The 17,580-nt window shown below is 34.9% G+C and overlaps 1 protein-coding gene across 2 annotated transcripts in view; it reads right to left on the reverse strand.

Moving 5' to 3' along the window:
- The window catches only part of LOC150102359 (eukaryotic translation initiation factor 5-like), a 159,798-nt gene that overhangs the window by 15,155 nt on the left and 127,063 nt on the right, over nucleotides 1–17,580 (reverse strand). For both annotated transcript variants that reach the window (XM_090399657.1, XM_090399656.1), the window contains exon 7: nucleotides 4,876–5,037. In XM_090399657.1, coding sequence (XP_090255783.1) covers nucleotides 4,876–5,037 — 162 coding nt within the window. The remainder of the gene's footprint in view (nucleotides 1–4,875; nucleotides 5,038–17,580) is intronic.

Consider the following 17,580-nt stretch of genomic DNA (forward strand, 5'->3'; position numbering starts at 1 on the left):
AGCCTCGTATTTTGTGTTGAATACTATGGCTACTCCTTCTTTTCCTTGATTGTTATTGCCTGAATATAACATTTTGTATTTATTGCTCAGAAAGATCTCACTAGTTTTGGTCTTTTTTGTTTCAGTCACCCCTATTATGTCGATCTGGTACTTATCTAATTCCTCAGCTAGCTCCATTTCTTTGCCATTCAGGCTTCTTACGTTGATAGTACCGATCTTTAACTCTGGTGATGTTGAGTTGGGGTTTGTTTTCCGATTTGTTCCAGTAGCTGACTTTTCGCTGTTCGCCCTGGTTCCCTGGCGAAAACAACGGGGGCCTTGTTTAACCGGGCGACGCCCCAGCCGGCATGAAATTTTGTCATGTTGTACCATCATTTTTTATTTTGGTTTAACCAATAAGAATACAATTTGGTCGGCTAAAAACCAGCTACAAGAATTTGTCTCATGCCTAAACAATTTTCACTTTTGAATTCAAAAGAAACAGATCATTACTATTTTTAAACATGCTTATAAAGATATCAGAGCAAAACAAACTAAGTTACTCAGTTTATAGGAATTCATACCAGATTGCACAAAAAAAATGGCATTATACAAACCCTAAGGGATAGAGCATATAAAATCTCCAGCAGTACAGATATAAGAAACCAAAATCTCAATTACATTATTCCATCTTACTAGAATGGCTATAATAGAACCTATGTCCCCACCCCCCAAACCACCACCACCAGAGAACCAGATAAACATTACAAACAAGGTTTCAGAGGAGCAGTAAATTCATCCCTATATTTGGTCAGTCACAGACAAGACTTCAAAATTCTTATATTAACAGGGTATCAAAGCTGCCTTCTACTCCTCCCCCATAACATAATCTCCTTAGGCCTCCAAAACCTTGCCATCCACCACTTAAGAAACCCAGCGTTTACAAATCACCTGCAACTGTTGGTTGCACTATGTAAGACAGACAGGCAAGTTGGGAGAGATGTATGCCTGAACATTTCCAAGATGTGAAGAAAAAAAGGGAAACAAATCAGAATTAGCATTACGTACAATGGAAATCAAACATGAAGTATTGTGGTAGCAAACTGAAATGATCCACATGGATTACAGTTCTTACTCAAGAGTATTCAAAGAGTCAGTGGAAATGATAAAACATCCACAAGAGTGAAACAAGAAACAAGGCATGATATTAACACTGAGTATGGTCCTCTCTCATGAAATACTTAGCAAACATGGAAGCTAGTGGTGCACATAATATCACCAGCCATCAGGTTTACAAAGCACAAGTACGCATTCCACTGTTAGTCTATTTTTCAAATATTTACAATGTTGATGTTACTTGTTTGTAACTTAATTTTTTATTTTATTCACTATAACCCTGATGATGTGAAACAGTTTATTTCACAAAACTAGCTGAGTGTGTGAACAAACATTTTCTACTATCAAGTTGTTCTATGTAGTTAAAAACAAGCATTACAATTCCATCCGAACTTATGGTCATTCCTTTGTCTTTATGTTCTTAATATCTTATTTCTTCATATGGAACATCAAAGAGATCCCATTCTTATACCACACCCATAAAATAATTGATTTTTATAGAATGTTACTGTATTTCCCCTATGGATATCATAAGAAATGTTCTGGGCTTTGGGAGATACTGTAAATCTTTCTGAATAAAGGACGACATTTCCCTACTGACTTTTCAAGTGGCATGAAAATGAGGAACAGTAGTATGGTATGGTATGCAGACATTTTGATTCTCATTTCTGTTAACAAATGAGGAGGAGACAAGATAAAATAGTAAAATATCTGTAGTCTTGCATTTGTAAACTACAAATGTTAAACTACAAAAGTTCATCTTGTTAAAACATGAGTCTCTTTTCTGGTCAAGTGGTGTGTAATGAAATTAATATGCCATACAAGATTTTTTGTTCTACAATCAGAATGCATTTAATATAAGCCTGTTAAAAATCTTAAACTAATAACTATGAAAACAGTACAATTAAAAATAAATTGCAATATAAAACTTTATGTGAAATTTAATTTCTGCAGGGTGTACATACACTGGTGTCTAAAATATAAGAACAAATTATGTTTACTACCTGTATGTGAAAAAATATTCATGACTACAGTCAAATGTGGACATAAATTTATTGTCAGCATACTAATAATTATATCACACAAAAAATGTGTTATAAATTTCATACAAATTAAATTGCAATATGTTTTTAGCAAACAATACAAATTTCCTTAGGATGCAGTTAAGGATTAATGTACAATACTTACAGAAAACTATGTAGAGAGACAATTCAGTATGGAATATGTCCAACCTTGAACTGCAATGCGGCTCTCACAATGTCCCATCATGCTTAGCCAGGTGATTCAGGAGTTCTTGAGGCAACCTGGCCCACTCCTCTTTCAGAGCTAGAATAAGGCTTGTTTATTTTCTGGAGGGGAATTTCAAGCAGCAATGCATCTCCCTATTGCATCCCAAATGTGTTCTATGGGGATTGAGATCTAGGGAATATGCTCACCACTCAACTCAATTAATATCCTCAAGTCTCTAGAAGTATCTCCACTGCTTGTGTACAATGTGGTGCAGCACTGTCATCCATAAAAATGAATTCTTCACCTACAGCACCATGGAACAATCAAACATGACGTTGAAGAACTTCATTTACTGCAAGATTGTTTACCAGTCATAGTCCCTCTTTCCAGCTTGATGCATCCATTAAGCATAATGTGTCCACACACCATGACCCCAGCACTGCCATATCTATCCATTTCAAGAACATTCTCACAATGGTAAGCAGTGTAAACCATCGCGAGAAATAAGTTTTGAATAAAGAATTTTCGCTAATTATTTTACAATTACATTTTTTGTCTAGAATAATAAAATATAAGAATGTACTAAGTAGTTGAAATAATAAAAGAAATGTAAAGATGTACATGTTGCTAAAAGTGCACCTGCACTAAAGAAATGTTACTAAGAGCTTAAAAAGACATAAGTCGGATTAGCGCCGAGCACCACAAAGATCGTAAGGTCAAACGGCCTGCGATGACGTAGGTTCATTCATTACTCGTGGCTAATCCTGGAATATTCTGAATTGAGAACAAAGAACTGCGATTTGAATAAAAGGGCAATACAGCACGTAGTTTACGACTTTTTTCGACCTGTGGCTGACCTTTCCTGGACTTTAGCACAGCACCTACGAGGGCGCCTTCCAGAGTTGAAGGATGGTTGTTTTTCCCACCGCCAATGCCTGATGTACTTTTGCCGCCTGCTCGCTCTAGGCTGCGGATAGCCACGGCAGAACTCCAGTGCATAATTTGAAGGAAGACTATCGAGGATTTGACCTGATAGAAGTGGCCACGTGTATCATTAAGGAATCGAACTTTCCTTTCAGGAAATTGTTAACAAGTAAACCCTCGTTTTGTTTTGCAGTATGTGATACGATTGTGTCTAGAAATCGTAAATAGAAAGAAAGAGGCTAATTGTTAACTGGCAGCTACATGTGAACTCAATGTTTTGTTTTAGGAAGAACTTGTTTTATTAATGTTATCTGATTCTCGGGATGCTCGATACAATATCTGAATTAGCCTTAATTAAGATGGTTAATGTAATGGAAGAGAATTAACTGTGTTAACGTTCCTATAACAATTGTATATGCTTATGAGCTATATTTGTCCCATAGAGGATATTCTGTGATAAGTAAGATTGAGTAATTTTGCTAGTAAAAGTGTTATAATCTATGATGTTCAGATAGTGAGTTAACGTGTGATATATATGGTGCATTTTGTTTAAGTTAGTATTTAATCATTCTTTCTATGCTTTGTATCATGTCTTTGAAGTCAAAATAAATATGTTTTGTTTTTACAATTGCCTGATTCAAATGTACTATCCCGAAAATAATTAACGAACCTACGGGAGTAAATTAAAACAGTGAACCACGCCTTGCATTTCTGGATATTTGTGTAGAAGTGTAAGATTACATTTTGTCTTCTTCTCGCCCTGACTGTTAACATAAATTAGATCAATTAAGTGGCACAGTCGGAATTAAAATAAATTTCTTAATTTATTTGTGTACAATTGCTCAGGGATTTCCATGCCAGATAGATCTTAAAAATGAGGTCTATCTAGCAGCAGAAGAAAAGGGGGGGGGGTAAGAAATAATACTAAGTAAGGAAGTAAGATAGACAGAATAATAGAAGACACTGGGAATATTACAGCAGTACCGCTTTCACACCAGATTAAGTGTCATCTAGAATTGGAGGAAAGACTAAAACAACTCATCTCTATAGAGTACATTAGCCCATTGGTGTCTTGTCCAATTTTTATGGATTCAACACCACCAAAAATGAGCTCTACAATGAGCTGTGGATAAAGGAATGCAGACATCTGGAACACATTCCATTGGTTTCAAATGCTGCCCAGCAGCTGGATACAATGCTATGTGAGATTTCCAAACTCTCTAGCATTATCATTAATTTTGCAGCCTTCTTCAGGCTTTCCGATAATTCTTTCCCATGTGAAATCATCTAGATGATGTCTTTCAGATATTACAAGACATCCGAGTTTGCAACTGTACTCCTTCAAACACAATTCACTTAGTGCAGCCTTTTGCCTTTTATGCTGTTGAGTGCTATCACATGACCCCCTTTGTGTGTGCGAGTCAAAAATTTGAATGTGTACCAAAATTTTCTACTCAAAATCATCAGTTATACAAATTACCACAGGATGATTCATCATAATTTTCAGTTGTTATCTTGAGTAATAGTGTTCATCCTTAGGTATTGGACACCAGTGTATATACACACATAATTTTATAATTTTTGAGTGATAATTCAACTTATTTTTACAGAATTCTTAATACTTACTCTAAGGAAAAGTAAACGAAAATTTCTGATTTGTTGAATAATGTTATAATCAAAGAGAAGTTCACACAACAGCAGAGGAGCTTTATCTTTAACATCTAGGCGTTCAGCCTCACTAACTATGTCTTTATGTGATGATTCCAAAGTTTTATGTTCTTTGCATTTCTAATAAAAAAACATAGCATGTATTACAAATATGTGTTATGTTATATTATATGTAACAAAAAGGGAGTTTAAAATTATAATTTGTCAATTAAGAAATTTTTTTAAAAATACATTTCTAATGAAAAAAAAGCAGGGTAATCCTAGTTTTGACAATCACTATAGCATAGTTGTAGGAGACCAAAGGAATAGTTTGTTGTTATGGAGAATATTATGGTGAATTTAAACAGCATTTCTGACTATGGTGCTTTGATTGGGACCTTCAGTAGTTTGCTACACTGATGTTTCTTATAGTAAGAAATGACTGTATATGAAACCAAGATCTTATATAGATTTAACGGCTGAACCTAATTCTAGATTAATATAAACTGTCAAAATATAAAACTGGTAGATGCTTAATTCTCAAATTTTACAATACAAGGGTTGTTTGAAAAGTTTGGAAAAAAAATAAGTTAAACACATCTTTTTTGGAAAAAAATCATCTTTATTTCTCATCATGGTCTCTATTGAGGTCTACACATTTGGTCCAGTGAGTTTCCGATGTCCCATCTAAAAAGTAGGATTTGTCAAACTGTGCAAAATAGTCATTGAGAGCTTTGATGACATCCTCATTTGAAGAAAATTTTTTCCCACAAAGCCAAATTTTTAAGTTTGAGAACATGAAAAAGTCACACTTAGCCCAAGTCCGAAGAATACGGCAGATGTGGAACCAATTCAAACCTCAATTCGTGCAATTTTGCCACTGCGACAGCATGTGTAGGATGGTGCATTGTCTTGATGAAAGAGAACTTTTTTGTGCACCAATCTTGGCCATTTTCTTCCTTCAGTTCTTCTTTTAAACAGTCCAACAATGATGCATAATAGATTCCTGTTATTGTCTTGCCCTTTTCCAAACAGTCTACCATGATAATTCCTTGGGAATCCCAAAAAACAGTGGCCATCATCTTCCCAACCGACAAAACAGTTTTCACTTTTTTCGGTGCTCTTTCACCAGGCATTGTCCACTGTTTCGACTCCTGCTTGGACTCAGGTGTGTAGTGGTGAATTCAAGTTTCGTCTACAGTCATGAATCGAATTGTGAATTGCAATTAAACATCACCAAACACCGCACTGAATTGTCTTTTCGCATGCATTTTTGGTCGACAGTCAATAATCGGGGCACCCATCACATACACAGCTTTTTCATGTACAATTTTTTGTGCAGGATATCATACACCCATTCAATTGAGATACCTACAATCTCAGCAGTGTCACAATCTTCCGTAACGATACCATGGATCTTGTCAATCATTTCCTTCGTAGTGACCTGAGTTGGGCGTCCGGAGCACGCTTCATCTTCAATGGACTTACGACCACATTTAAACTCATTTATCCAAAAATAAATAGTTTTTAATGCTGAGTGCAGAGTCCCCATGAACTGCATCTAACTCAGATTTGATTTGCGCTGACATCCACTTCTTCAAATAAGTGTTTTATCACTGCACGAAACTTGTTTTTCTTCATTTTTATGAAAAATGCGAGCACGGTCATTTTAAATGTTTGTCAAACAAGAACTACACATCGCATGTGGCTAAAATTTTGCCAAGGGTCATGAAAAAGATGATAAGTGCTGACACTGGTATGAATAAATGAATTGTGTCGCTGTCTATTGGAAATTTATCAAACAACCCTCTATAGATTACAAAACACTGTTATTTCAGGATCACTTCAAAGACAAATGTGAAGAAAGAAGACCTTCACACATCACCTATAAGAATGAAAGCCCCTGGAAAATCAGACCTAATGCCAATCTTCACCTTTTCATGATACATCCTGTTACTATATATTCATTTGAATGCTGAATTCATAAGAAAACTGGTCATTACATAGACAAATTATAGCATATATTAGCTTAAACCATATATATATTATGACGGTACAATTTACTTTCCCTATAGTAAACTCATAGAGAATACAGAAATAATTTTTACAGTGGATAACTTGCGATCCTTTTGTATAGCACTGTACTTGTAGGAATTCGGCTAGACCCTTTTTCAGTAGTTTGTAACAATGAGCGAGAGTAACTGTGTAACATAATCAGATATCACAGTAGCTGGGACACTTGATTATGGAACAGCCACTGTTACATTTGGTGTTTCAGTCAAAAGATTTAATGAAGAACAGCAAAAAAAGTATGCTACTGATGGAATAACCTAAACCTTAAAAATGAAGTAAGGCACCATCAATGTATGGAGCATCAATGGAAGAGGTTTGGTTTGTTGCTTTATGGCACAATTGTCAGCTGAGATCATATTGCATCAATAAATCATATAAGTATCATACAAGTTTAAAAAAAAATAGTTAAATATGCCATAAATAGATATAGACAGAAATGTGCATAAAAACAAATAAATAAAAATGGATAAAAAGCAGGTGTAAAACAATGAAAAAGTAAAAAAAAAACTGTGTAAGGACTTCATAAAACAAATAAAAAACAAGGTATTAAAGAGGATATACAACTGTATATCCTCTTTAATAACTGTATAAAAAACAAGGTATTAAAGAGGATATACAAGAAACAACTGTATAAATAAAAATGGCATAAATGATCTTTATATGGTAAAAGATGCTGAATGTATGTAAAAATTTAAAAACAAATTTTTAATTTGTTTTTAAACAAATTTAAAATTTGTTTAAAAAAAGTCTGCCCTATATGCCTCAGGCAGACTTGGATAAAATCTGCCTGAGCATATAGGGTGCAGGCAAATTATGAATAAAGAAAAAATAATGACTATGCTCATTCATGAAATGAGAACAGTCAAATGAAATATGATGAATGGTCAAGCCCAGCATTACAAAACTCACACACAGGCATGTTATCATCCCTCAGCAAGGAGTGCGAGATGACTATGACCTATGCAGGGCCTAGCAAGTACAACCTCTCTGTTTGAACCAGAGGTTGAAATAAATATCTAAAGATCAAATCCTTTTTGATCCTGAGACAATTATTCTGAAGTGGAATGAAATATCTTTTCTGAAAATATATTTCTATCCTACTGAAACAAATAATATTTATTTTCTAGGATATCTATCTTATATATATAACTGTTGTAATAGATATGGTATGAAGGTCAGCATTAAAAAGACAAAGACAATGAAAATAGGCAGAAACATTGAAAATATCAAATGCATTGTGAATGGAGAACCTATAGAACAAGTAAAACATTTCAGCTACTTATGCACGATTTTTAGTGAAGATGGTAAATTAAATATAGAAACAGACAATAGAATCAGCAGAGCTGGTATGGTAGGAAGTTAAATGAATAAATTTATATGGAATAATAGAGAAATTAGCCAAAACACTAAATTAGCTGTATACAAGACAGTATTCAAGCCAATTTTAACTTATGGATCTGAAAGTTGGGTGAGAAGTAAAACACTTGACCAAAGACTAGAGACTGCAGATATGAGAGTCCTGAGAAAGATTAGGGGCATGAACAAATGGCATCAAATGGCAATATCATATTAAAAACAAGGATATTAGAAAAGAACTTGACATTGTCAGCATCCAGGAATGCGTTAGCAGAGCTAATCTCAGGTGGTATAGTCACTTAAACAGAATGGGAGAGGACAGATTAGCAAAACAAGTGTTCTCTGCCAGGTTGGCAGGAAAACGACCCAGCAGAAGACCAAGATATAGGTGGATTGATACTGTACAATGTGCCTTAGAACAGCGCTTCCCAAACTGTGGGCTGCAGCCCCCTTGGGGCCGTAGGTTTTGTTGAGGGGGGCGTGAAATAATGAAAACAAATTTAAAATGTTTTAAGACTAAGCAGATTTTTTTTCATTTTAAAAGAAACGTATTTAACTTTTATTATGTCTTTTTTGTTATTTTTTATATTTTAATGGAAAAATTCACACATTGGTGTTGGTTCACAAACTTTGCTTCCTGCATATTTCGGCACTTCATGAATATTAGTAAATATTTCTTATTCATATGTTTCATTTCAAAGCAGTGGTTAATTGTATTTACTTTGAATGCTCTCCAGCGAAGCTCCAAATCTTCCTGTCCCTTTCATCACACGTTCGTAATCAGGGACTGTTGATATTGACTTTATATATATATCAAAACTCGTTTTATATTATCACTGTCATCCGAGCTAGTTTTCTGTTACCAATAAAAGTTTCGCATATACTTCACACATGAAAAAAAGCTTAAACAAGTTCATGTGGGGAGATAGTAACTCGCTTGCAGTGGTAAACAACACGCCCTCCCTAACAGCCAATATACTGCAGAGGCAATAAAAACAAGTACTTTTATTATGCCAATGAATAAGGTATGAGGAGTCTGTGTAATATATTTCTCAACAAATAGTGCAATTAGAGACAATTGGGATAAAAACACACTAATCAATGAATCACATGTCCCCTCATACAGAAACTATGCTGTATAGACTGAAACAAAATCATATGTTGCATGGGCAAACACAGTATCTAACTAAAAACTATTGTTATTAATTAGATGTGTGTGAGTTCGATTTCCCAAGGCAGCAATAAAATTCAACCGAACGTGTTAAAATTCGTAAAAGTGTTAAAACTAAGTAATATATATATATATATATATATAAAATGAATGTTATGGCAGTTTCACATATGGAATTCGGTTGAAGAGAGTTAGCATTTCAACTCAATTGTCAGCTATGCTTTTATCTTTCGGTTGCACAATCTTTTGTTAATACCGCACCAATCATATGCACGTTTTAATAATCTGTTTTTGCTGTCTGTTTTGCGTTAGGCTTAATTATCGTAAAGGGAGAAAAGTCACAAAAGAGAAAAATGTTCCTGGTCGGTGATTCCCTTATTCAGGTAATATTCACTAATTTCCTGTTATCAGTCTGTGGTGTGCCAGTATCGGTAAGTGGTGATATTATTTGATCTATTCTACGTTAAAAAATTTAACCCTGAGATGGATAAGTGGCTGATAAAAAAATTAAAAAAAAATCCCACGAAGAAGCAGAAACGGACTCAAAAAAAAAAAAAAAAAAAAAAGAACAGTATTTCATATTTTACCAGAACAGTCCACATTGTCTTCAGAACCAAACGGTAAGAGGCAAAAAAATGTAATATATGCATTTGATTTTTGTAATATTCGCTGTGTATGTTTTGTATTGAATATAAATACAATAAATATTATAATAATATATCTCTCTATTACGATTTTTTTTCGAGGGGGGGGGGGGGGGCTGTGAAATATTTTAATTTTTGCAAAGGGGGCCCTGACATCCAGAAGTTTGGGAAGCACTGCCTTAGAAGATAGAAATATAAGATCTGATAATGTTGGAGTCTTGACAGGTAACAGACTGATTTGGAGGAAAATTGTAGATAGGAAGTTAGTAACTAAGTAATTTTTCATGTAGTACTATCATATCCTGTACACCCCTTGAGGGTATATATAGTTCGCCCACCGATTAGAGGTCCCTCGACTTTTTCTGTGCATCTCAGAAAAAGGAGAACCCATTCCGATAATAGGGTAATCAGTCCGTATTGTGGGATGAGTTGTTTATTATTACCAGATGGAAAATTAACTTCTCTTTTATGATTATTGTAGTTAACTATGTTGCTTGTATAACAGTTGGAAAATTTTACCTATAAAACACGTAATTTCGCGTGTTGGCGACCAATTCGGACGTCCTTCATTTCTTTCTCCCCTTCAGCATGAATCGACTATTCTTGGAAAGATGCGAAGGAGGGACCTACAAACGGTAGGCGAACTATATCAGGAATTTGATGATGATATCTAATCTTTAGAGGTACCTGTGGCATGATTAAAATTAATAGCTTAACATATATAAAACCAACAGTAATAACTTTAATGAATTAAAGGTACAAATATTTCGTATTGAAATAATAGTACATCATCAGTGGAGAACAAACAGTTAAAGGAATGGAATATAAAGTACACCGACTTTGTATTCCATTCCTTTAACTGTTTGTTCTACACTGATGATGTACTGTTACTTTCAGTACAAAATATTTGTACCTTTAATTCATTAAAGTTATTACTGCTGGTTTTAAGTTATTACGTGTTAAGTTATTAATGATGATGATATCTATATTTGAGGATTTAATTCAGAGGAGCAAAATATTTTGCTCTCAGAAAATAATGGTCAGTCTAAAAAAAACAACCATATATTCATTGGCTATTCATGATTAATGAAAGAATTATGATATGGGAAAATATGAAGTAAAAATAGTACTTATTTATTTTTGCTGGCAAAAATAAACAAAGAAAAAGAATATTGATAATTTAAATTTAATAAAAGTTTTATTTATAGAGAAGATATGCAGTGTGAGTGTGTGTGGTTTGTCGTGGATTTTAAACACAACTTATTTGACTGATATCATACGGAGCTGAATAGATTTCCGACCATTACAAACATTACGAAACTGAAATACTGCTCTCTCTCTCTCTCACACACACACAAAAAAAAAACTATAAACTATAAAAATATCTCCTGCAAAAAAATATTCTAAGCACTATTATAAATTTAATTCTTTTGCATAACATCATTGGTCATTATTTAATCTATAAATTAAAAGGTTGTCTAAATTTTCTTTTGTCAGTTTGTTCTGTAGTCTGTCAGAACATGGTTTTTGCAATCACAGATTTCAAAGATTTTGATAGTGTTGAGTGTGTTTTCTTCCATCCAAGAAGTCTAAATGTTGTATAAAATGGCATCCTCTTTGTTTCTCTGTAGTTTTGTATTTCCTGAAAAAATGCTTTCAAACATGGTTCAAATTCACATTGTGCATTTACAGATGAAGTTTCTACAGATCATCATCTACAGATGACGAACTCAACTCAGAAAACTTTCAAGCAAGACACAGTATCTATCATACTTTGCTTTGAACACAGTCATGGCACTCACAACAGACTCTGGCAGCTTATTCCACTCATTCACCACTTGCCGAGTAAAAAACCTAGTTCTAACACCCTTGCTAACTACACTCTTGCTCAGTTATTGTGGATGGCCCCTAGTTCTCCCACTACCCCCCCCCCCCCCTTGTTCTGAAAAATTCCCTCTGAATTAATCTTATAAAATCTCCCTCAGTAATTTGAATGTCTCAATCATATCACCCCTTTTCCACCTATCAACCAGTTTCTGTAACCCACAAATCTTCAACTCTACCTGTTCTCATAAGGTTCATTCCATAGACCAGCTACCATCTTGGTCACTCACCTCTGGATTCTCTCTACCTCCTCTCCATCACCAAGAAACCCTGCCAGCCCTGATCTGTGCACAGTAATCAAGATGGGGGTCTTATCAAAAGAGGAACAATAACCTGCTTGTCTCTGCTCGTCAAAGTATTCTTCAGTAACCAAGTGATCAGATGAGCTGCTTTAGCCACTTTTGCTATGTGCCCCCTAAACTTTAACTCCCTATCCACTAACACTCCCAAGTCTCTAGCTCTGTCAATTTCCTGGAGTACGGTTCCACCAATGTGGTATACTGCTGATAATCTTTTCATCCCAAAATGCACAACCTTACACTTTGCCACATTAAACTGACATCCATTCTCCTTAGCCCAGCCTGCCAATCTATCCAAATCATCCTGCAAAATTTTGTCATCTTGTGTATTCACTACTACTCTAACCAACTTTGCATCATTGACAAATAACTGAACAGTTCCTCTCAGATTCTTTCCTATATCATTAATGAACAAATTAAATAGCAGTGGTCCAAGAACAGAATCCTGTGGCACACCACTAGTCAAAGGCCTTCTTTTGGACTCTCCTCCTGAATAAAATACTCTCTGATATCTCTCCATCAACCACCCTGCTATCCATCTCACCAACCCTATATCCGACCCCATGTGCTACAGTTTACTGATTAGAATTCCATGTGGTATCCTGTCAAAGGCCTTTGCAAAGACCAGCAGTTGTAAACCCATTACCATTATCCAATTCAGCCATCACTGTATTATAAAACATGAGCAAGTTACTGAGGCATGATCTACCCTTCACAAAACCATGCTGCCCTCCATACAGTATCCCATCTATCCATTCCTGTATTTTGCTCTTGACCAACTTCTCCAATACTCTGACAATGATTCCTGATATGTTGATCGGTCAGTAATTTGCAACAGCAGTCTTGTAGCCTCCTTTATGCAACGGAACTATTTTACCCTCTTTCCACCCCCCTCAGACCTAACCCAGAGCCAAGACTTAGATTAAACAATATGGTCAAGGGCACTGACAATTCCTTTGTTGCTTCACGTAAGACTTGAGCTGGTATACCACCCAATCCCACAGATGTATTCACATTAAGGTTCTGTAATGTGCTATTCATCTCCATTCCCGTATAAGCCATCTCTTCCCTCATTCCTGCAATATCACTGCCTGGATGATATACTCTTGCAAAGTGTTCACTTAGTAATTCTACTATTTCAACTGATTCAGTTACCTTCCTACCATCGGATTTGGTTCGTGGCCTGTGCCTTGTACTATTCGTGTGCCTGCAGGTCACCTTTCTCCTTAAATTTCATCCACAATTGTTTCTTTTTTTACAGCTCCAGCTTAATGGTGTTATTCATCCATTTAACTCCTACTTTATTTACTCTCCTGACTCTAGGTATGCAGTCAGCCATTACCTCCCTCAAACACACTCCTTTACCACTTCCCATGCACTATCAACATTCAGCCCTTGCAGTTTTACATGCCGTGGCACTGATCCAAGCAATCTCCTAAGCTTGTCATACTTACCAGCCCAGTAATTCCACATATACCTGTCTTAAATGAAAATTCCACATATTTAGCCACCTCCCAGGTCAAGACCATATGATCACTCTTACCAATTGGTGGCAACATAGTCATAATTGTTATAGACAAATTCTCAAATGCAGTTACTAGATTGGGCACTCCATTACATGCTGACTCAGGTAATTATCCCTTAGTAACTACATAAAATCCATTTCCTTCTTCCCATGTGTCCTCTCCTCCTTCTAATCAATCTTACCATAGTTGAAATTCCCCATAATACCTGTCCTTTACTCATTGAGTCAATTTGAGATGCATACTATCTCCATCATCTATTCCATCCCTTGGTCTATAGCGGCACTTAACTGTATATTTTGTTCTGCTGGCCTCAATCTCACACCAGATAGCCTCAAATGTGCTATTTTCACTGTCTGCAGTTCATTGGCTATCATCCTCCTCCATCGGCTACCACTCTCCCCCCATTCTTTTCTCTCTATCCTTTCCTGAACACACCATACCCCTCACATTCTATCCCAGTAACTATATCATCTTCTGTTAGCCATGTCTCACTAATGCCAATAACCTTTGGCTGGGATAAGCCAACCAAGGCCAAAAATTCCTCCTGCTTGTTCCTAATGCTCCTTGTATTAGTATACATAAAGTGCAAAAGCACCCTAGTCCCATCCCTATCTTGATGCCTTATACTAACTATCCCATTCTGGTTTGTTACCATTAGTAATAACTCAGGCAAATTATACATATTCTTATACCCAACTGCCTCACTGATGTCTGCATATCCACCCAACAGCTCCCCCCCCCCCCAAAGTTCTAGTTTCCCTGATTTTGTACATCCACTTTCACTTCATTCAACAACAATTTTTCCAGTCTCCAAACACCAAATCAAATCCATTCAGATGCAAACCATCCTTCTTGTACACATCCTTCACCTATCAAACTCACTCCACACGACTTCTCCTACATAACTTACACATCGAGTCATTTGCTATTATGGCCTTCCTTCTTAACTCTACTCTGTCATACTGCAGCAACAGACTCACTATCTTAACTCTCTCACTCTTTTCTTTTGCTACTTCCAGTAATTCTTTCAAGTCCTCTCTCATGCCATACTTTTCTCTTTTTAAAATCATTCGTTCTGGCCACTACAATAATTTCTTTCACCCTATGCTTTTGTGCTCTTTACATCATTAATTTTCGCACCAGGAAAGCACGATTTTGTCAAACTCTCATCTATCACACCTTTTACAATTGTAAAAGGTGTATGATCAACACTGATAATGCTCTCGTATTTCTTACCCCAACTAACTCTTCATTTTTTATATCAGTCAAACTATTCTATCATTCTACATTTTTACTCTCAACCGTGTCACATTTAATCTCACTCTTAATGGTATCTGGTGTTACATCACAATTTTCAATCGTATTCTGACTTTCATCCACTACATCAATCTTGCGATCTGAGACACACTTTTGATCCTTGCTTTCGTGACACTTTCAACCAATCAATGTTACAATCAAAATTTAGTTAACAAGCAAATCATATTGATTTGCTTGTTAACTAAAATGCAATTATTGAAAATTCTGTGTTAAAAAGTATCTCATTTAGCCTCTGAATCCTATCACAACGAGTTCCATCTTGTCCAAACATCTAGTATGGCTTATTAAGAGCCAAATCTTTTCAAACTGTTTTGGATGGTCAGAGTCAGAAGCTTTCTTGACATTTGTCGGCAAATTTCAATATTCTTGCTGCAGACTTATGTGCACTGCACATCAAATTGGTTGAATTTTGTCACTTAAATGCACATACATTTCAGGAGAGGTTTCTTCCAACACATTTTCTTCATCTTCCAATTTATCACCAATTTGATGTTTTTGAGACAAAAGGTAGACTTCTGCATTCATATTGTTGGTAGTTATTGTAATGACCTGTGCAATGTTAATGTTGTAATTTGACAATACTTCCAGTACATTCAATTTCATGTAGTCATTCAAGATGCCTTTCCTTCATTTGAACCATGACCAGTGTCTTGATTAGTATAGAATCTGATTTGACATTGGATATTTATTCCTAATCTGCTTTCTTTCTTTCTTGCCTAGTAGCACAGTCAATTTTCAGTGTTAACAATTTGTTAGCTACAGTTTTTTCTTTTTTTATATATATTTCCTCATACTTTTGTGGCTGCTTCATTTAAATAATTGGCAACATTATGAGAATCAATGATAGGCATTTTTAATGCCTAACATTCAGGTTGAGTTAGAGTCCAAAAAGTAGAGGAATCTAACAATTTGAAAGGTACACCCTCATTAGCAACTAACTGCAGTAAAGACTGTATGAAGTGAGCCTGAAACATTTTGATACAAATCTTTTGGTTTTTGTCAGCAGTAGGTGTGCCAAGATGATCCATGTCATTATTTTGCTGCTCTATTACAAAGTTACTGAAAATTTCTGGATGGTACCTTTGTAAATGACGTCTCAGGATCCTGCATAGATTCCAACTAGCTGAACATTGCAGTTAGGTTGCTCTTGCATTTTGAACGAGTCTCATCAAAGTCAACTAATTTGTGCAGTAATGTTTTATTTCATCTCTCCATATTTACACTTAGAAGACTGAACATTTAATGATTAAGATTAAACGCTGCAAACAAGAAATCGTGCATTCCTGTCCATCTCTGTAAACAACAAGTTTAGAGGGGGGGGGGGTTTAATGACAGATGTAGTTATGTAGGTACCTTATAACAAGAAGGATTTAAATAAGAAGTCTGAATAAAATCAGAAGTTCACAACTTCACAATTTTTTTTCTTCAACCAGAACTATATTTTCTTTTTAGTGAAATTTTTTGCTGTTTTTTTTCCCTGTGTAAGAACAGTTTTCATAGCATTTGTAATAGTGGAAAACTATTTAGCTCTATACAATATGTCATAATAAGTTGTGTTTAAAAAATGCAAGGACAAGACACACACAAACATATTGTTTATATCTTCTCTAAAAATAAAACTTATTTCCATTTTGTATTTCAATAAATTTAAATTATCAGTATTTTTTTCCCTTGTTAATAGTAACAATAAATAAAGAAATACTCTTTTTGTATCTCTTTATTATTATCATATTCACTAATGCCTTTTATTCCTTTTTTGCGACAATTTGAAAAACTAGCAGACGAACCACGTAGCTTAGAAATATCGAAAAAATTAAGAAAAAGTTAGATATGTCATGAATGCGTAAATTATATGTGTATATTTGTCTATTTTATCATTTACTACCATTAAGTATACATAAATATATTATAAAAAGTTAAATTTTATCAAAACTTATGCACACAAACACTTACAGACCATACATGGCCATTTGCAGTCAAGAGAAATGTAAACAAACATAATAAGCAGTATTAAATCATAACTGTATAAAATTAACTGTTAATAATTACCTTATTTTTCAGATGATAAGATGCACCCAAAATTTATGAGATGATTTTTTTAAAAAAAAAAGATTTTATTATATAAAGATATTTACAAATTCTTACATAATTTTTATTTATTGTTACAATCATTTGTATTAGCAATATTCAGTTCATCTTCACTCTCGGTGCTATTACTGGTCTTGTTAATGTCACCATTTGTATTACTTTCATCTGAACTATTGTTGTCCCTCCCTTCAAAAACTTCATCATCTTCGGTACCATCCTTCGCATTACTTATCCCACATTTCTTAAATGATTTTATAATCGTCTCTTCTTTCACAGCTTCCCATGAATTTTTTACTCAGGTACATACTTCTGAAATTGTTGGCCGT

This window comes from Typopeltis vanoorti, chromosome 10, assembly GCF_054136105.1.
Source record: "Typopeltis vanoorti isolate ZY-2024b chromosome 10, IOZ_Tvanoo_1.0, whole genome shotgun sequence".
NCBI classification, from domain to species: domain Eukaryota; kingdom Metazoa; phylum Arthropoda; class Arachnida; order Uropygi; family Thelyphonidae; genus Typopeltis; species Typopeltis vanoorti.